Source organism: Cyprinodon tularosa, unplaced genomic scaffold (assembly GCF_016077235.1).
Source record: "Cyprinodon tularosa strain WSP-4 unplaced genomic scaffold, ASM1607723v1 ctg13, whole genome shotgun sequence".
In the NCBI taxonomy this organism is placed as follows: Eukaryota; Metazoa; Chordata; class Actinopteri; order Cyprinodontiformes; family Cyprinodontidae; genus Cyprinodon; species Cyprinodon tularosa.
In genome coordinates, this window is record NW_024038114.1 from 2,493,503 (window position 1) to 2,512,840 (window position 19,338).

Sequence of the window (19,338 nt, forward strand, 5' to 3'; positions counted from 1 at the left end):
TTGCAATAGAGAAAAAAGACACTGCTAAGCATGGAAGCCCGCATCTACCAGGCTCATGAAAATAAAAAAAAATAAAAAAAAAACAACCATATCTAATAATTATAACTAAACTGTAAGATAGCTGCCCTTCCTGATGTATTAAACAATTCATTTTTTCATTTTGATCTTTTCCTGCATCTGGTACATCCAACGAGGAGGGGAATTTATTTGCATCTCCCTGTTCCTGAGTGTAGTTTAGTATATAGTTGCATAGACGAGACACTGCTTTCAAAAAGTTTTTTTTTTTTTTTTTTATTCCTTAAAATTGTCTCGGAAACTAAAAAGATATTTAAGAGAAAACAAATCTGAGACGGTTAATTAATGAAATAATAAAGGGAACAGAGTAGACTGATGCAGGAAATGATTGTATACACAATTGAAGTCCTACAAAAACAATTAGTCAACAGAAATAAAGGATAATAGCAAAATAATTTTAATAAGAACAGTAAATATACAGTTTTAATCTTATCTTTTTAATTATAGCATCTATACAATCAATAATATAACAAAAACGAACCCCTCTTTGAACAAGAAATAATTTCTATGTAAATAAAAAAAAAGATACCAGAGTAAAAAGTTACACTTTGGTATGATTTAACAAAAGGAATTTATTCGCAATATTTAAATTGCATCATATAAATACTATTTTAAATCAAAACTAAGAGACAATAATGAAAAAATATGTGTGAGGTAATGTTATTACTCCAAAAGAGTAATTAATTTGCAGGCTGCCTGTCCATAACCTTAAGCATTCATTTACAAATAAAAAATACTGAGAAAATAATATCAAGTATAAATGCAGCAAAAGATAAAAAAAAATAGAGTATAAAACATCTTAAAGTCACTACTGTGTAAATCTGAAAGCATTTATATCCACTAGGAATACAGTACAGACCAAAGAGTTTTCTTTATTTTCATGACTATGAAAATTGAAGATTCACACTGAAGGCATTGAAACTATGTATTAACACATGTGGAATTATATACTTAACAAAAAAGTGTGAAACAACTGAAAATATAACTTGCAGCCATGCATTTGAGCCATTTTTGAACTCTCAGCAGCTAGTTTTGATACAGTTGCTTTAAAACCAAATGCACACCTTTTTTGGCCATATTTGTAGTTTGATAGCAGAGGTATCGTATCTAGCGCTGCAGAAATTTGTTTTTCTCATGTCATGTCAGGCATTTTTTTTTTTTCGCCATACCTTGCTAAGCTAAGAGAAAAATACAAATTCCTCACGTAGAAAAAACTCTACCAACCCAGAGTAGTAACATAAACTTTAATCGTGTCATTAATGTTACTGATAATATTTAAATACAAGTAACCTTTAAAAACACTAAAACAATATGACTGAATACAGACTCCAAAAAGAGATAAGTATGCTCATTTCTCTTCAAAGTGTTTTAAGTTTTGTGTCTATAAAATATAATTCTTAGCAGAGTGAACGAAGACAATAATTTTGGGTACACTTAAACATAGATTCTTAATTCTGTCTTTTATACAAGACCCAAACAAAGTAGAAGTATCTAACACTAGAGAACATCACTGAATGCATTTAGATCATGTATTTATTAAGACGACAAAGAACAGTAAGGTTATGTCTTTAAGAAACTACAAGTTAACACGCTGCACAAACATGACCAGATGGCGCAATGCAGTGCCATCCAAACACCAGCTAGTAAGTTACATAAACGCATCTATGAAGCTTATTGTCATTTTAGTGTTTTCTCCAGCTTATCGCTTTGTTCTGTCCATTGTTTCTTTTGTCAGAAGGAACTGACCCCTAAGAAAGTCTTTCAGCCAATACTTCATACTGGTCAAGGCTGCTGAAGCACTCATCCCCTGAAGTGCTTATAGCAAACAAAGAGGAATTTCTGCACTTCTGTAAGTACATTTTCAATAAAACAAATAAATGTAACAAGACCAGAAGATTTGATGATGGGAGATTGAGTAAAGACTCATATATTTATACTGATCAGCTTTTTGATTTTCTATCTTTCAACTTAATATTCATAAATTCTGTGAGAATAACAAAAAATGCCAGTCAGTAGATTGTAAACCACTAGTTCATGACCTTTTTTAGCAGCTTCACAGAAAATACTATTATTAAACAGTGAAAATGGAAAGTTACAATCCCAACAACATATTAGGATAAACACTAGAGACCAAATTAAACTTTTCTGGACTTTTATAGACTACAAGTACACATCAAGATATGTTCAAGAGGTAAGAAGACACATTAAGACACAATATTAATGATTCTTAAAAGTAAAAAAAAAAAAAACATTGTATTTAAGAATATTTCATTAAAACAAATAATTTAAAATATGGGTGATTCCAACAATCTACATAAGGTTACTGAAGAATTAAAATAAAAACTCACCTTAAAATGCTTTGCATATCAAGCTGTTAAACAGATATTTCTCCCTTTACTAAACAGCAAGCTACCAAGAATCTTTAAACCTAAAGCTCACATTACATAATATTTTCTGAGGTGAGATATTAGATAAGATTTTTCGCCATACTGTTTTTGTTTTTTTTAAACAAACATCCAGTACAGCTTCTAATCTGTGTACATCCACTCAAGATGAGTTATACCCCTTTCATACTGGCCGGAAAAAAAAAATTTTAAACCCTGGACCAATCGGCTTTTAGTGGCAGGGAGAACAGCTCACTGACGAGTGTCTATCTGGGTCAAACGACTCGGAAAGCGACCAGCGTTAAAATCGCCTCGGCTCTGATCGGCATGCAGTAGGACCACCAGAACCAGGTTGACCCTCCAATTTAAGTGACACCATTGAAAGCAACGTACAGACGTCAACACTCTATGCCAGTCGCTTCCTATCTATCAACCTAGCATAACTCCCTTTATGTTCAATAAAATGCTGGTAAGAGGGATTCGGACAGATAAAAGAGTGAAACAATAAAGCACACTTACTTCGCCCTGTTTTCCTTGCATGTTGATATACATTGTTTACTTTCACACCATGGTGTCACCAGACATACAGCGATGGGGGACAGAGGCCACAGCTTTCCAGCTAGGGGTTAGATCCAGCTTTTTTTGCCAATGGGAAGGGAGCCAAATGCCGTTTGTTAGCAGGTTGACCCGTTTGAAAAACTTGGTTATTGCAATGGGAAAGAGGCTTTAGACTTTTTAAAGTTAAACTATACTATAATTCATACATTACAAATAGGCTTTTCACGTGTATGAGTTTTCATGTGATAAGATAAACCGCTTCCACTGGTAAATCTTTTTTTACAGGTCGTACATGACAAAGGTTTTTCACCCGTGTGGGTTCTCATATGAACAGTTAAACTGCTCCCACTGGTGAACCGTTTTTCACAGAGTTTACATGGGTAAGGCCTCTCACCTGTATGAGTTCTCATGTGATATATTAAATTACCCTTTTGACAGAAAGTTTTTCCACAGGTTACGCATGAGAATGGCTTCTCTCCTGTGTGAGTTTGCATGTGACGTGTTAAATCATATCTTTTAATGAAAGCTTTTTCACAGATCACACATGAGAAAAGACCCTCGCCGGTGTGAGTTTTCAAGTGGTAATTTAAACTAGTTCTTTCACCGAACCTCTTTCCACAGGTTTTACACGAGTATGGCTTCTCACCTGTGTGAGTTCTCATGTGACTTATTAAAAGGCTTTTATGACTGAAGCTTCTTGCACAGGTAATGCATGAGAAAGGCTTCTCACCTGTGTGAGTTCTCATGTGACGTCTCAAAACATTTTTATGACCAAAACTTTTTGCACACTTAAAACATGTGAAAGGTTTCTCACCTGTGTGAGTTCGCATGTGATAAGTTAAGCCATTTCTCTCACTGTATCTCTTTCCACACAGTTTACATGAATATGGCTTCTCACCTGTGTGAATTCTCGTGTGTATAGTTAAAAGGCTTTTATGACTAAAACGTTTTTCACAGGTAACACACGTGTAAGGCCTCTCACCTGTGTGAGTTCTCATGTGACGTCTCAAAACATTTTTATGGCCAAAACTTTTTGCACACTTAAAACACGAGAAGGGCCTCTCGCCCGTGTGAGTTCTCATGTGATAAGTTAGAGCATTTCTTTCACTGTATTTCTTTCCACATGTTGTACATGAGAAAGGCTTCTCACCTGTGTGAGATCTCATGTGAATTACTAAAAAGGTTTTACGAGTGAAACGTCTTCCACAAGCAATACATGAGAAAGGTTTCTCACCCAAATGACTTCTAACATGCGAAGTTAATCTACTCTTATCACAAAATCTTTTTCCACAGGTTACACACAAAAACGGCTTCTCCTCTGCATGGGTTCTCATGTGACGAGCTAAACTACTTATATTGGTGAACTTTTTTTCACAAGTTGTACATGAGAAAGGCTTCTCACCTGTGTGAGTTCTCATGTGACATTTCAAATCAGATTTATTAATGAAGCTTTTTCCACATGTCATGCATGAAAAACGCTTCTCACCTGTATGAGTTTTCACGTGATAAGCCAAACCACTTCTTTCATTGTAACCTTTTCCACAGGTTGTACACGTGAAAGGTTTCTCATTTGAGTGACTTTTAACATGACGCCTTAAAACAGACTTTCTACTATAACTCTTTCCACAGGTCGTACATAAGAAAGGCTTTTCAGCTGTAACAGTTGTTATATGTGTCTTTGAGTGACTGTTTTGAGATGTAATTTTATCACAAATTTGACCAGTTTGTATATTTTGGTCAGGAGGAGTTTTCAGTTGTGTTTTTGCTTTTGTACTGTCAGCAGTGTCTTTCTGTTCTCTGGTTTTAAGGCATCTATCATATTGTTTCTGCTCTCCATCTCTAGTTTTGCTTAGATCCTTGGAACTGCTTCCTTCCTGATCTTGGTTTTCGACTTTAAGAGAGGCCAGAGAAATGACTCTGTTACTGTTCAATTCAGTTTCAATGGGGTTTTGTAGCACATTAGAAGGGATTACAAGAACCTCATTGGTCTCCTGTTTCAGTACAAGGTACTCTTCATTGTTACTGATGCGGAGTTGCTTTTGCTCCTCTTTGAACTGTTGATGTTCTCTTTCGTCTTGTTCAAGTTTTATCTGCAGAGGATTTGGGTCCTTTTGAACTAAGGTGGACTCCCCCTTCTGGTTGCTGATCTCAGTTAAAACCCCCTCCTCTTCACATGCAGATTTTTCAGGGTGATCTGGAGAAAAGACACAAAAAAAGGTTTAAGTACAAAAACTTACCCTTTACATTAAGGTAGGAATGCTCTAATATGAAAAGCTAAGCCGCTTTCAATATCCAACATTACTATTGATGTTATGGCTGATAACCAATATTTTACGACCTATACATCCATACCCTTTGGACAGGGTGGCTCAAGTCTAGTCCTCAAGTGCTACTATCATGCAACGTTTTTACCCACCCCATTTTTAACACACCTGAATCAAATGAGTTGCTCATTATCATGCCTCTGCTGAGCTAAATGAGAGGATTGAGCCTAAATTTTCAGGTGTGTTAGAGAAGAGATGCATCTAAAAATCATGGGATGGTAGCTGTTGAGGACTGGACTTGAGCAATCCTACCGTTACACACCCTGAAAAAAACTGAACACAGGGCCAATCCTGTGCTGCAATAGTATCACTCTCATAAACAATATCCCCAACACAACAATTTCATATCTGGTACGATATCGATATTGCACCTTTGAGAACTGACCCATACCAATATTGACCTGATATGATAGCTACATGAATCATAGATAATTATAATACTTATTTTGTAGTGTGAAATGTTAGAAAAGGTTTGATTAAGTGATATTACTAAACAGAAAACAACAGGCATAATACCTTTAGACAGAAGCATTGTGTTTTTATCAGCTACTAGATGGAAATAAGCGTCATTGGTTTATGTCGGCCCAGTTTTACCCATCGGATCAATTCTACCGCTGCAATAACAAATCAATCAAATTGTTTTTTTTTAAATACATTTTAAGCAATGGCAACAAATTTCATTATTGATTAGTAGCATTTACTGTGTTATTAGACATCAGCCAGTTTACTGCAATAAGAAAAAAAAAAGACACTACAAAGCAGGAGAGTGACAGAGACAGAGCTGCTGATAAGCAAAATATTTTTTCTTTATACTAAATTCAACAGTAATAACAACAGATGCAGCAAACACAGTTTGATCATTTTAGCACTTTAAGCTTTGCAAAGTGAAAAAAGTCATAACATCCAACTTTGCAAAAATGACTTTACAAAGCACGGAAGCATAATACAATATAATATAGAACTATAGTATTACTAGGACATCAAATCTGTGTCAGTTTAGTCTTTCAAATGGGCTACATGTAGGGATTTTAGTAGTCCAGCAGGTATCAGTATAGTGACACAGTATTAATGAAGCATTGATACAGTTTGGCAATGTGTTGAAACGCTTAATAACACCTTATCAACCTGTGACTAATAGAAACTATCTGCTTCTGTCAGAGGTTTCTGTAAGTCATTGGTTATTTTACATGGGTCAGTTGTTTTCATACCTTTTGTTGTTGACTTGTGTTCCCTGTTGTAGTGATATGACCTGATCAAGCTCTTTTTAACATTTTACAGCATAAAATAAGTAATAAAAGAAGGTGTGATTCGTTCTAACTTTATATCGGGTCAATATCGGTATCAAGCAATTCTCAAAGCTGCTATAATATATAGCCAAGAAAAATTAGGTTTTCAGTCACTCATTTAGATTCAATCTTTCTGTCCTGGTTTGAGATGCCTTAATAACAAATTTTTGAAAACTAAAACAAAAATTAAAATAAGAAAAGAATAAAAGTTACAAACTAAGCTGGATCTTATATTTTCCATGAATGAAAATTCTGTCTGAGTTTGAATTGTAAGAGTAATGTCATTTTTTTTTTCTTCTTTCTCTGCCCTATCCAAACTCTTTGAGATCTCACAAATGTGATCATTTAAATCAGTTAATAATATATGCTCTATAAGTAAATATTAAGCACAAAACATATTTACAATATCAGTTTAAACATATTCTATAAGGATCACAAATAGCAATTTGAATATAAGTTGAAGAATCAGTAAAAAGTCCAGGTCCAAAGCATCTTACAATTAGAGCTGATATTTCATCCCCCAGTCATTTAGTTTTGTGTAACAGCTTAAAAAGCTTCCCGTGTCGCATAAATCTGTGATGTTTATGACATTACTGTAGATTTCAGCTTCTAACTAACTAACTAAGCTTCAAACTAACTAACTAAGTACCGCCGGGGTTTCCCACCTATTCGGTGTAAGATGATCAGGGGTGCGCGGTTAAAGTTCAGCTGTCTGCGCCATTCATCGATCTCTTCCTCGGTCTTGACAATAATTTCTTTAAAGTCATACAATGTTTCTTCATCTGGAATTAACTGCTCGTTTTTGACCTCGCTCGGATGCTGAAATGAAGACATTTTTGCTGCAGACATTCACATGATTAAATAAAACAACTAGACTAGTCATCAGCTACCTTCTGACAGATGGGAAGCTAAAGCTAATGTGCTAATCTTCCGTGTGGCTTCTTCTTCTTCTGTTTCATCAGCTCCCTGTCTTCTTCTTCCTTCGGTTTATGGCAGTTTTGCCAACATGCATAACGCCACCTACTGTTTAACGTTACGTCTCCAGTTCATTAGAGAGAGGTCGTGGGGTTCATTAGCGCGTATCTTTAAAAGTCTAACAGTGCTCCCTGGTGGCTTTAATCTCCATTACATCCATCCAATCAACCCTATTGATCTTTTCTTTTTCTGTTAAACTTTGTAATTTGCAAATAGTACAAAGGACACATTTTAAAGTAGATATAGAACAGGACTATCTGGATGGGGCACATAGATCCCCAGCTCAGTGGGAGAATCTGTCAACAAATAGCTGTTCTGTCCTCAGATTTTTTTGAATAATTGAAAATTGACACAAGAGACATCAATCACAGGTTGTAGCAGGTAATTTAAGGCATAGGAACATGTAAAGTAGAAAGCACTGTTTCAGTAGAGACCGATCTATCTCTGTACATCACCCTGAACACAATCCTCCTGTAAAACACAGTGATGTGGGAGTCATCATCATCATCTTGAGTAGAGGCGGGGGAGCTGGTCAAAGTCGACAGGAAGATGATGTAGGTTAATCAGAGCAGTTGTCCACCCCAATGTTAAAGACTTTATGGAGTGGAAGTTCACCTTCTTGGAGGTAAACATAACTCAACATACAGTCAGCTGCAAAAGCATAATTTAAATCCATTATTTATTTTTAGCTAGGCTCAAGAATAATATTATGGTGTTAGCCGGGATATAAGTCTTACGTAATTTTCTGTATATCATCATCATCTCTGAGTAATAAAATGACCAAGGTATTTAATTTTATTAGAAACATTAAGGGCATTGTTGGACGATTTAAACAAAAAACAAAAATTGTCCTGCTGGGTTCTACAAATCAAGGTAGCACTTTTTACAGACTCTCGTTTTCTTTAAGTTATCAAAGAATTTTCTGTACTTAACTGAACTAAACGCTTTAGAATCATTAATAAAGTACATAAGGGGAGGTTCAGTTTTGGCCCTGTACAGATTTACTATTTCCCTAAGTGCATAAATGCACATGCTAGTGCCGTGCTTTGGTTTAAAACCAAACCCATTATCCTGAGATGTCATAAACACATTTAAGCAAAATATGCTCTGATTCTGTCAAAATCCTCTTCATGTTATTTACTTTTTATACACTAAAACAAGTTATAATAATGCTGCAATATTATCTGCGCCGAAACTTCGTTAACCATTGATGGTAGAGGTGGTTTTAAGCTACTAGAAGCTTTTGATCTCTTTACAAAAACCTGCAACATCATTAAACATTTTCCTGGCTTAAACTTATGCTCTTGTTATATGTAGCGCTGTATGTTGACTCTCGTTGATTTTCAGTTATTTTTTAACCCTTTCTACGCCCTGACCCTGACCTTAAACCTAGCCATTACCAGTACATACATCACCCTAACCCTAAACCAGGCTAAATTCACAACTTAGCCCTGAACCTAAATGTTAACTAACTGAGCAGGAAAATTGATTAAATCTGAATAATGGTTCTCACTCTGATGCCAAGACAGGACCACACACCTTAGACCTAAACCCAACCCAAGAAGAGAACTGTTCCACGAGCTGAGGGGACCCCACAAGTAGCATTTTCCTAGGAAATTGGTCCCAGTAAGGTAAAAAAGAAAACAGATTTTGGTATAACAAGTTGGAACAAACCTTTATTAATAGTATATTTATTAGACAGTTAATCTTTGTCATTAATACATTTCTTTAACCAAGAAGATAAAACTTCTTCAAACTTTTGTGTGATGAATGAAAAAGTTACAAAGGTAAAGGAGGTCACCATTTAGATTAGCTTTACCAAATGTTAAGTCAAGCAAAATATTTTAACATTAAAAGGCAAAACATCTCAGGTGAAAAAGGGCTTACTTCTGCATGTTAGTTGTAACTCGGTCTTTCTGTGTGGCTGGAAACCCACTTTCCTGCCACTTAAAGGCTGGAGTGAGAAGGTCGGTGCCTTACTGTAGTTAAATGCAGTTAGGCATGGGCTGGTCACCTGTTTCTAAGGCTGCAGTCGTTCAAACAGCAGCATGAAGTGACCCAAATCTGATCTTTTTGCCTATATGTGACCTGTATCTCATCTTTTCATGTCTGTCTGAACAACACAGATTTCTTTCCAATGCGACCCAGGCCCATTTGGCTTTCTGGTCCTGAATCATATGTATATAGTCTTTTCAAATGTGACCTGTGTCTGAATGGCCAGGTCGCATTCATCCGACTTGTACTTCATTAATATTCAACAAAGGTCCCTATTCTGTCTTGCTACACAGAAGTGAGAAGAAAAACAACAACCATAGCGGGCCATAATGCGGAAAGCAGTCTTTATTTTCAACCATTTTGAAAAGTTTGTGTTGTTGATGCACTGGCTGAGGTTGGGAAAGAAATGAAAGTTTGCAAGATGCTCCAGCACTACCAACCATGTTTATCTCCATAAATACAGAGACCTCATCCTCCACTACACAAGTGAGACACTTAAGTTGTGTGAATGCAGTTCACACAGGAGATCACATACAAGTTGCATATATACGGAAATGTGAACAATCAGGCAAAAAGAATCGGATTTCACCAAAAAAATCGGAATTGAGCATTAAAGCCTGCAGTGAGAAGGTACCCTGTGTTGCCCGGTATGAAAAAGTCAAGTTTCAAAAACATTTAAGTTTTCTGTAATGTTGTCAGTAGTGCTTTTTTAAAATGTATCTCTCGCCAGAGACAATTGGGTCAGATCACTCAGGTTGCGTGCACGGTGCAGCCTTGTAGCTGCTAGTTTTGCAGGTAGCTTTATGATAGCAGTAGGTGAATGCTCCAAACCTCTGCCCCTTTTTAACTTTTAAAAGAATAGTCAGCCATGTTTGAGTATTTAGGCTACCACATGAAATCGAACAATAAAGGCTTGAAGGAGGGTGGTATCTGACCTGCAAGTCAAGCTTTAGAACATTAGCAGCCAAAGGAGGGAACACCAACATGATGGCTTATCTGCAGAAACATTGCCAATGATTGCAAGCTAACTTCAAGGGAAAGCCATGCTGTCTTGAAATGAACAAGCTACCCCTAGCATCAGGTATAAGTGTTAAACAATTACCACCGTGTTACCGAGTCAGACAGCTGGTAACAGCACTGATTCGCACATTCTCTCCTCGAGCTCCAAATAACTAAGAGCAGAGCAAGACAGGAGGAACCATGGAGGCTGTAGGCGGTCTGGAGCGGAGAGGAACAGAGCGGGGCGGTTGTGGGATTTTGGGGTTAGACCTTACAGCTAAAAGCTAAATACAGAGAAAGCTAACACGCTTACATTCATGAATCATAACCTTGACTAAGAGATATTTCAATTATTGAGCAAGTCCCCAAAACTGTTAAGACAGAGTTTTAATTTAAGGATTTCGTTAAGTACTGCATGTATTTATCTTTATTAAATAGCATTACAATTAAAATTAATTCATATTTCTTCTATCTCATGTCCTAGATGTCTTTCAAAGACAAGTAACTTTTACAAACATCTTTTTTAATTTAGACATTTTGAAATAACACAATTTTGCAATATGATCATAATACTGATTCCATAATACTTTTTACATAAGGCTGATATACCATCAGTATTATATACCGACCCATGCCTAAGAGTCATTTGAGGTAAAAACTGACCTTTATGATTTGATTTAATTATCATTATTATATTGCAACTGCAAATACTTGCCCATCCCTAATCTAAACGTAACTTATGTCTGTGCTGTTGTCAGTCAGCAGTATTTGCATCCCAAAACAGAAACTAAGAGATAAAAATAATGATTCAGAAAAGCTTATCAACCCCAATGGGTAATATATTTGTAGCCTACCAGTCCATATATTAATTTCTATCATGTTTTAAAAAACCAAATAGATAAATTATATTTATATAACCTAAATAGTAGCTGCTGCTTACGAGCAGCCTTGCTCTGTCTTTCCCTCTCTCTTACTACGTTATGGGAATATTGTTTTACAAAGGCATATTTGATGTAAGAATTCTGTTTGAAATAACCTCACCGACTTGTAGAAAACAATTAGTGCCTGTCACCTTGTTGATCAGACACCATACCTCAGTTAAGGATTCCTTAACTACAGCTTTGGTTAGAGCTTTGTCTGGACCGCCATGTCAATTACTACACCTTCAACACAGGAAGTTACCAAGCATCGTCAAATTGTAGGTTTAGCATTACCTCATTTCACCCGTGTGAGTCCTCATGTGTCGTGATAAATTGCCTCCAGAGGAGAACCTTTTTTCACAGGTTGTACATGGGAAAGGCTTCTCACCAGTATGAGTTCTCACGTGACATATTAAAACAGATTTATGGTTGAAACTCCTTCCACAAGTACTGCATGTGTAAGGCTTCTCACCAGTGTGAGTTCTCATGTGACGTGTCAAAACAGATCGTGTTCTGAAACCCTTTTTACACGTAGCACAAACGAACGGCTTCTCATCTGTGTGAGTTCTCATGTGATAAGCTAAACCACTTCTTTCATAGTAACGTTTCCCACAGGTCGTACATGAGAAAGGCTTATCGCCTGTGTGACTTCTTATGTGTAGAGTGAAACCATTTCTTCCGCTGAAACTCTTTCCACAAGTAACACAGGTGAAAGGCTTCTCACCTGTGTGCGTTCTCATGTGACGATTCAAAATTGTTTTATGACTGAAACTTTTTCCACATGCAGTGCATGGGAAAGGCTTCTCTCCTGTGTGACTTCTCATGTGGATTGTTAAAAGGCTTCTATCACGGAAACTTCTTTCACAGGTAACACAAGTGAAAGGCTTTTCCCCTGTGTGACTTCTTGTATGAATTGTTAAAAGGCTCCTGTGACTGAATCTCTTTCCACAAGTGATACAAGAAAAAGGCTTCTCACCAGTGTGAGTTCTCATGTGAATTCTTAAAATGCTTTTATGACCAAAACTTTTTCCACACGCAATACAGGAGAAAGGTTTCTCACCTGTATGACCTCTGGTGTGAAGAGTTAAACTATAATTTGTTGTAAATCTTTTTCCACAAGTTGCGCATGAGAAGGGCTTCTCCTTTGTGTGAGTTCTCATGTGACGAACTAAGTTGCATCTGCTGATGAACCATTTTTCACAGGTCATACACGAGAAAGGCCTCTTGCCTGTGTGAGTGGTCATGTGATAGCTCAAACCGCTTCTTTGAGTATAACTCTTTTTACAGGTTGTGCATGAAAAAGGCTTCTCACCTGTGTGAGTTTTCATGTGATATGTTAAAGCACTTTGTTGACTGTAACGTTTTCTGCAGGTAGTACATGAGAAAGGCTTCTCACCTGTGTGAGATCTCATATGACGAGTTAAATTAGATCTAGTCCTAAAACGTTTTTCACAGGTCTCACACAAGTAAGGTTTCTCACCTGTGTGAATTCTCATGTGATAAAGTAAACTACACTTGTCACTGTAATCCTTTCCACAGGTTGCACATGTGAAAGGCTTCTCGCCTGTGTGAGTTCTCATGTGACGTTTTAAAATAGATGTTTTATTGCAACTCTTTCCACAAATAGTACATGAGAATCGCTTCTCCGCTCTGTGAGTTCTCTTGGCTGTGTTTTGTTTTGAACTGTCAGCAGTGCATTTCTGCTCTTTGGTTTTCTGGGATCCTTCATTTTGTTTTTGCTCTTCATCTCCATTTATTCCTTGGTCTTCAGAACTGCTTCCTTCCTTATCCTGGTTCTCATATTCAGAGGAGGCCCACGAGATCAGCTGGTCCCTGTTTGGGTTGCTTTCATTGTAGCTTTTTTGCACATTAAAAGGATTCCCCAAAATGAAATCAGGCTCCTGTTTTAACACAAACTGCTCTTCCTCCTGATGGATGCAGAATGACGAGCAGATCGATTGCTTCTTCTCTTCTTCTTTGAACTCTTGATGTTCTGGGTTTTCTTGCTCTTGTTTAATCTGCAGAGGTTCTGGTTCCTCCTTAACTATAGTGGAGTTCCCCTCCTGATGCCTCAGCTCACTGGTATTCTCCTCCTCTTTGACCACACAATTTTGTGGGAGATCTAGAAAAGAAACAATGTGAGTTAAATAACACCCTTTACTTTAATGCCTTGATGCAGCTAAACAGGCTTTATTTCATTCCTTTTAAAAATGGCAAACATAGATATAGCAAACTACTTAATAAACATAGCCCTGCTGACTGAAGAGAAAAAGCTCTGAAATATATCTTTTTACATGCTTACATTGTTTTTTTTTACTTTTTTTACATTTATAATTTATATAAAATTCACAGCAAAACATTTTTTTCTAAATTCCAAACATTTGTTTAAATGTTTTCTATTTTATGTTATTTAATGTTAAATTATTAATAGTATTTATTTTTAGATTAATCACATAAAAATATAATTGATAGATTGATAACTCATACCCCTTTCATACTGGCTGAAAAAGCAGTTTAAACCCAGGAACAATCAGCTGTTATTTGCAGTGGGAATAGCTCATTAATGCGTGTCTACCCAGGTCAAACGACATGTGGGAACACCAGACGCTGGTTGACCTGCTAAATTACACGACACCATTGAACGCAACATATGGACATCAACACACCGTGCCAGTCGCTTCTGATCCAACAAGCTGAAACAACTCTGTTTACATTTGATAAACATGGCGCAGCACTAGTAAGAGAGATTGGAACAGATAAAAGAGCAAAATAATAAAGAATACTGACTAAGTTCTGGCTCCGGTTAATGTTCCTCTCCATCCATCCATGGGGAGTGTTGGCCTAGTGGTTAGAGCAGTCCGCTTGTGCTCTGAGACGGTTGCAAGTACCTGGTTTGATCCCCACAGCCTGCACTCTGGGTCTTTGAGTAAAACCCTTAACCCCACACTGCTCCCCAGGCACTGCGCCATGGCAGCCCACTGCTCTCCAAGGGGATGGGTTAAATGCAGAGAGTGAATTTCCCCATCGTTTTTGTGATATTAGTTTCTCCTTTAATGTATTGTCTATTTCCTCTTCTTATTTTTAAATTCAGATTTGTATAGTGTTAAACATTGCAACTTTAGTATTTCAGTGATGTGTACAACTGCATGTTTAGCAAAGCTTTTTTCCTTTGCTGCTCATAGAGCAAAATTTCTCCAATGAGAGACAATAAAATATTTTTCTATTCACCTAATCTTTTCTTACCATTCAAGTGAAAGTGCTTTTAAGAAGAAAATGTTAGACATTATACTTTTTTTTTTTTTTTGTTATAGACACTGAAACAAAAAAGGTGCTGCATATATTAAACAATTTTAGATTACAAAACACTATTTTACTTTAATTGTGTCACCCCCAAGGTTCCGAAACTTGCCTGGATAGTAAAAATCCCAGCCATATCATTCTCTCTCTGATCTGGTGAAAGCATGATGACAGCGCCAATGTAAAGAAACTTCTAATGATATAATTACCATGGGGATAGAAAGTTTTTAAAACAAGCAATTGCTTTTAGGTTTTAAAGTTGGTTATGATAATAAAAATAATGATAATAATACAAGATTTCAATGCATCTTAAAATATGTTCCTTGTGAAAAATAAAGTATAAAACATAACATTTTAAAGCGGGCCCAATATAAGTTGTTCAGAAATAAAAAATGACTGAAAAGAACAAACAAAGTATGCAATAAAGTTTGAAGACTGACCTCATTTACACACAAACTTTAAGCATTGCTTCTTTAAACTTAGAAAAGAAAATACCTTTATTGTCCCACATTGGGGAAACTGTGGTAAATTGTTTTAATTGTTGAGTAAAGAAGAGGTTTTCAAAGATCACAAACTGTAATTTGGATTATTATAATAAATAATAAATAGTCCAAATCATGGCAGATCATGCTAATAAGGCTGAAACAATCAGCTTCATCGTTTAATTTATAGATTTAATTAATCGATTAATTATTGTAACAATCGTCAACTAATTTAATAATCGATTAATCGTTAACTAGAGTATAGAGACTGTAAAACATGCCTAGAGCCAGCCCACCCAGCAATCCATTTAGAGCAGTAATTATACCAAAATGAGTGATGATCTTCTGAATTTTATAAAATCACCTTCCTGTTTTACTGCTGCTGTGTCATACCTATTCGGTGTAAAATGATCTTGGGTGTCCGGCTAAAATCCACCAGTCGGCGCCATTCATCGATCTCTTCTTCCGACTTGACGATTATTTCTTTAAACTCAGAGAGCGTTGCTTCGGCATCAGGTAACTCTTCGTTGTTAATCTGTCCCTGTAGTTGAACTGAAGACATTTTACTGCACATATTTAAAGAATGACCTAAATCAACGGACCTGTCTTTAACTATTTGTGGTAAGGAACGCTAACGTTATTGTCTGCTGTGCGTTTCACTGTAACTGTACCGAAAAAACGGAGAACGATATTTAGTTCCGCTTTTAATTTTCTAATCCCCACTGGATGTTTTATATTGAACAAAATTTTATTTCTATGTATATTGACATATTAAATTAATTAAATAATATATTTTTTGTAAATAGGTTTATTAAATGAAACACATTATAATGATTATCTGCAAATAAGGATAATGTTTTCATGCTTTTTTTTCTATTGTTTATGGAAATCTTTCTTGACAGGAAAGGGGATATATATTTAAAATATGTAATCTCGGATTCATAATTTTATATAGTGTAATGAGACGTGGTAATTAGGAAAAGTTAGTTTAACACCTACTTTAAGTAGTTTTTTTAGGTCAACTATTTAAAATCTGACAAATATGATTTCTGCTTTTTCTTAAAAGCTTGTATACATGTCTGTTAATTTAAAGACAACACAAAAACAATGACTACAAAAATGAACACATCAAACTACAATAAACGGTACAAACAGTCATACAAACAAACCAGTATTATATCAAGGATTAAAAAGAAAAGAAATAGGAAAAAAATTGAGGTGTGGGGGCATCAATGAAACAAATGTAAATATTCAAAACACTTTTTACATCCACATGACATGGTTTTATGTTCGCCCCGGAGTGACCGGCCCAGAGCTGACGGCTCGGTTCGAATGCCCGGTGTGTTTTGATTACATGCAGGACTGTAGTCGACCAAAATCCTGGACGATTTTGAAATTCCCCCTAGACATTTTTTTTTAGGTATGAAAAGCAGGACATGTCCGGTAAAAAGAGGACGTCTGGCCACCCTACCATATCAACGATTTGATGTTTTAGTGAGTGAGTGCTTGTTGCTATGATGCGTCTTTGCTCAGCATCTTCGCTCGTTGTAAACCAACCTATGAGCATACTATAAAAGGAAGGAAACCTGTTGTTTCATTCTAGGGCTTATAACCAGGCTTGCATTAGGGCTCATAGAACAGCAAATATGCCATTTTCAGCTCAACCAATGTCTTTAATGATTAGGATTTACATTTACAGCTACCATTAATTTATAATTGTTTTAATCATCTCACCCTCCTGCTTCAAATCAGTTTTATAACTAATATAACATTGGGGTGACAGTGGTGATGGCTGCAGAGGTTTGCTCTTCAACCAAAGGGTCGTCAGTTCAAGTTTCGGCTCCAGTTTTTAATGTCAATTCTGGTCCTTAAGTACCACTGTCATGCAAGTTTGAGGTGTTTCCTTAGTGCAACACCTGACTTATACAAATAAAAGATAAAAAGGCTTCTGCAGCACATGAAGGCTGCTGAGGAGCTCATACAATAACCTAAAGTCTAGCAAGTAGGTATACAGTTTTATTCTTAACCATTTTTATCAGGCAATTAACCTGTATTAGGAATATAATTTCTAAAATTTTCAACAAAAACCAAGTGTGGTTGATAAGAGATAAAAAAGCTAAGAAATTCACAATTTAATTAGCTTTACCAAGAGTTAAGACTGTCAAGATATTTTAACAGAAAAATGTTCATTGATCTTAAACGATTTCTTACCCAAATCTGTTATACTTGCCAAAGCTATGTCTAATAGGGCCAGCCACACAAGATAAACACACAAAGTACTAATCGAAGCTGAAGTTTAAATCTCAAAGCTGTAGCAGACTTTTTAACGGTGGAAAGACGGTACTTATAAATCTTGCTTTATAAGGCTACTCTTTTTTGTTTAAGACATTCCCTAAATAATTACTCATAAAATAATCCCTTCAATTTTAGAACTCATAATTGTCAGCAGATATGCATAATTTTCAAGTATTTCAGTAAACACTCATCTTTAAAAATGCCTTTTTAATCAAGATGCTGCATTTCAAAGATGACATTCAGCTATAATGGACATGACGTCATCCGTTAATCAGTCAGAGAGACTTGTTAGCAACTGACCAATAAGCGAAAAAAATTTGTCCCGAAGTGGAACGCCCCCAACCTGCAGGTTCTGCAGCCTGTTTCTCTCCAACAACATGTAGCATTATGATGCATAGTTGACAGGAATTTTTGTTATAATGACATCTTAAAAAGATGAGTCTTAAAAAATTTTAACAGATGGACGAAGCCTTTCTGATGACTTCATGATCAGCTTAACACACCGATAATCAATGGGAGTTGCCTTTGTATAAAAGATGTTTAGGAAATCATACATTTTCTGTTATTTAGCTGGAAAAGACCTGTTTCCAAAATATATATGAACATGTAGGTTAGTATACTGAATCCAAGGCAATGTGCTGGCATGGGGCACAAATATTTTTACGCAGCTTGATTACATATATGATTACTTTTCCTTAGATTCGACCATCTCCTAAATGTATTATTATTATTAAAGTTTATTTGATAGGGACAGACACACATTTACATAGACAAACTGAATGAAACAGCAGTCCCATGTTTGCATAATGGTGCAATAGCAACAGCTAATTCGCAGCACTTGTCCCTAGATGGGCTTTTAAAAATAACTCTAAAAATTGAAGTGAAATAATTTCAAATAACACAACATAATATATATACAAACAGAGAAGTAAAAAAAAATTAAAAATGAGTACAGGTCTGTTTTTGACATAACCAGAGTTTTGTTTGATTTTTAAACATACTAAAACTGGTTGCAGACTTTAAGTGAACAGGAAGTGAGTTCCAAGCTGCAGATCCTCTCACAGACAATCCACTTTGAGCAAAAGTGGTTATTCGAAAGGGGACCTTACAATTTCCATCCAAAGCTGCTCTGGTAGATCTGCTATTGCCCTGCAGTCTCTGTATGCAATCGCTTAATGGTATTGGTGCTAGTCCATTTAAACACTTAAAAATCATTTTTAAAACGTTATAATTTAGGAAATTTGTAAAATCCAAAATGCCAAAATGTGACAATGATGGAATCTAATTGGCTTTTGATATAAAACCTTTAAGGCCCGATTATAAAGACTTGCTAGTGGTTTGAGAATAGTTTGATTAGTCTGAGACCAGACAGTAGCTCCATAGGTAAAATGTGAGAGGATCAGTGAGTTCAGAAACATCTCTGCACAGTGAAGTGTCAAACAATGTCTAATAATTTTAAAACAGTTTATATTTGATCGAACAGTTTTGCAGATTTTATCGACATGGCTCTTAAAAGTTAACTGAGCATCCAGAATTATTCCTAAATATTTTTCTTGTGATGCTTGTGTTGGGTTTTAATCCAGAGAAATGTGAGTTTAAAAGATTAAAAGGAAATAATCAACACAGAGACAGGGTTTTGTGACGTCAGCGTCTTCAGAGCGGAGAGAAGCTGCTGGCTCGGAAAACCAGCACCTTCTCACACAGATCCCTTCATAGCAAAGCCTTTTATTAACAGTTTACAACATCAT

General features: G+C 36.0%; 2 protein-coding genes across 3 annotated transcripts; both read right to left on the reverse strand.

The window, feature by feature from the left end:
- Positions 1-449: 449 nt before the first annotated feature.
- LOC119778061 (oocyte zinc finger protein XlCOF6-like) lies at positions 450-7,599 on the reverse strand. 2 transcript variants are annotated; one of them, XM_038277135.1, is made up of 3 exons: positions 7,293-7,599; positions 4,504-5,211; positions 450-3,148 (listed from the first exon to the last, which is right to left on the reverse strand). In XM_038277135.1, the coding sequence occupies exons 1-3, from the start codon at positions 7,474-7,476 to the stop codon at positions 3,021-3,023; spliced, it is 1,020 nt and encodes a 339-aa protein (XP_038133063.1). In that variant the 5' UTR covers positions 7,477-7,599; the 3' UTR covers positions 450-3,020. The 2 variants fall into 2 exon arrangements, with proteins under 2 accessions (XP_038133063.1, XP_038133062.1); XM_038277134.1 differs by having other exon boundaries at positions 450-5,211.
- Positions 7,600-9,258: 1,659 nt separating this feature from the next.
- LOC119778064 (gastrula zinc finger protein XlCGF57.1-like) lies at positions 9,259-15,955 on the reverse strand. The gene is made up of 2 exons (XM_038277142.1): positions 15,689-15,955; positions 9,259-13,638 (listed from the first exon to the last, which is right to left on the reverse strand). Exons 1-2 carry the CDS (start codon positions 15,867-15,869, stop codon positions 11,807-11,809), a joined length of 2,013 nt encoding a protein of 670 aa, XP_038133070.1. The 5' UTR covers positions 15,870-15,955; the 3' UTR covers positions 9,259-11,806.
- Between the last annotated feature and the right edge of the window lie 3,383 nt (positions 15,956-19,338).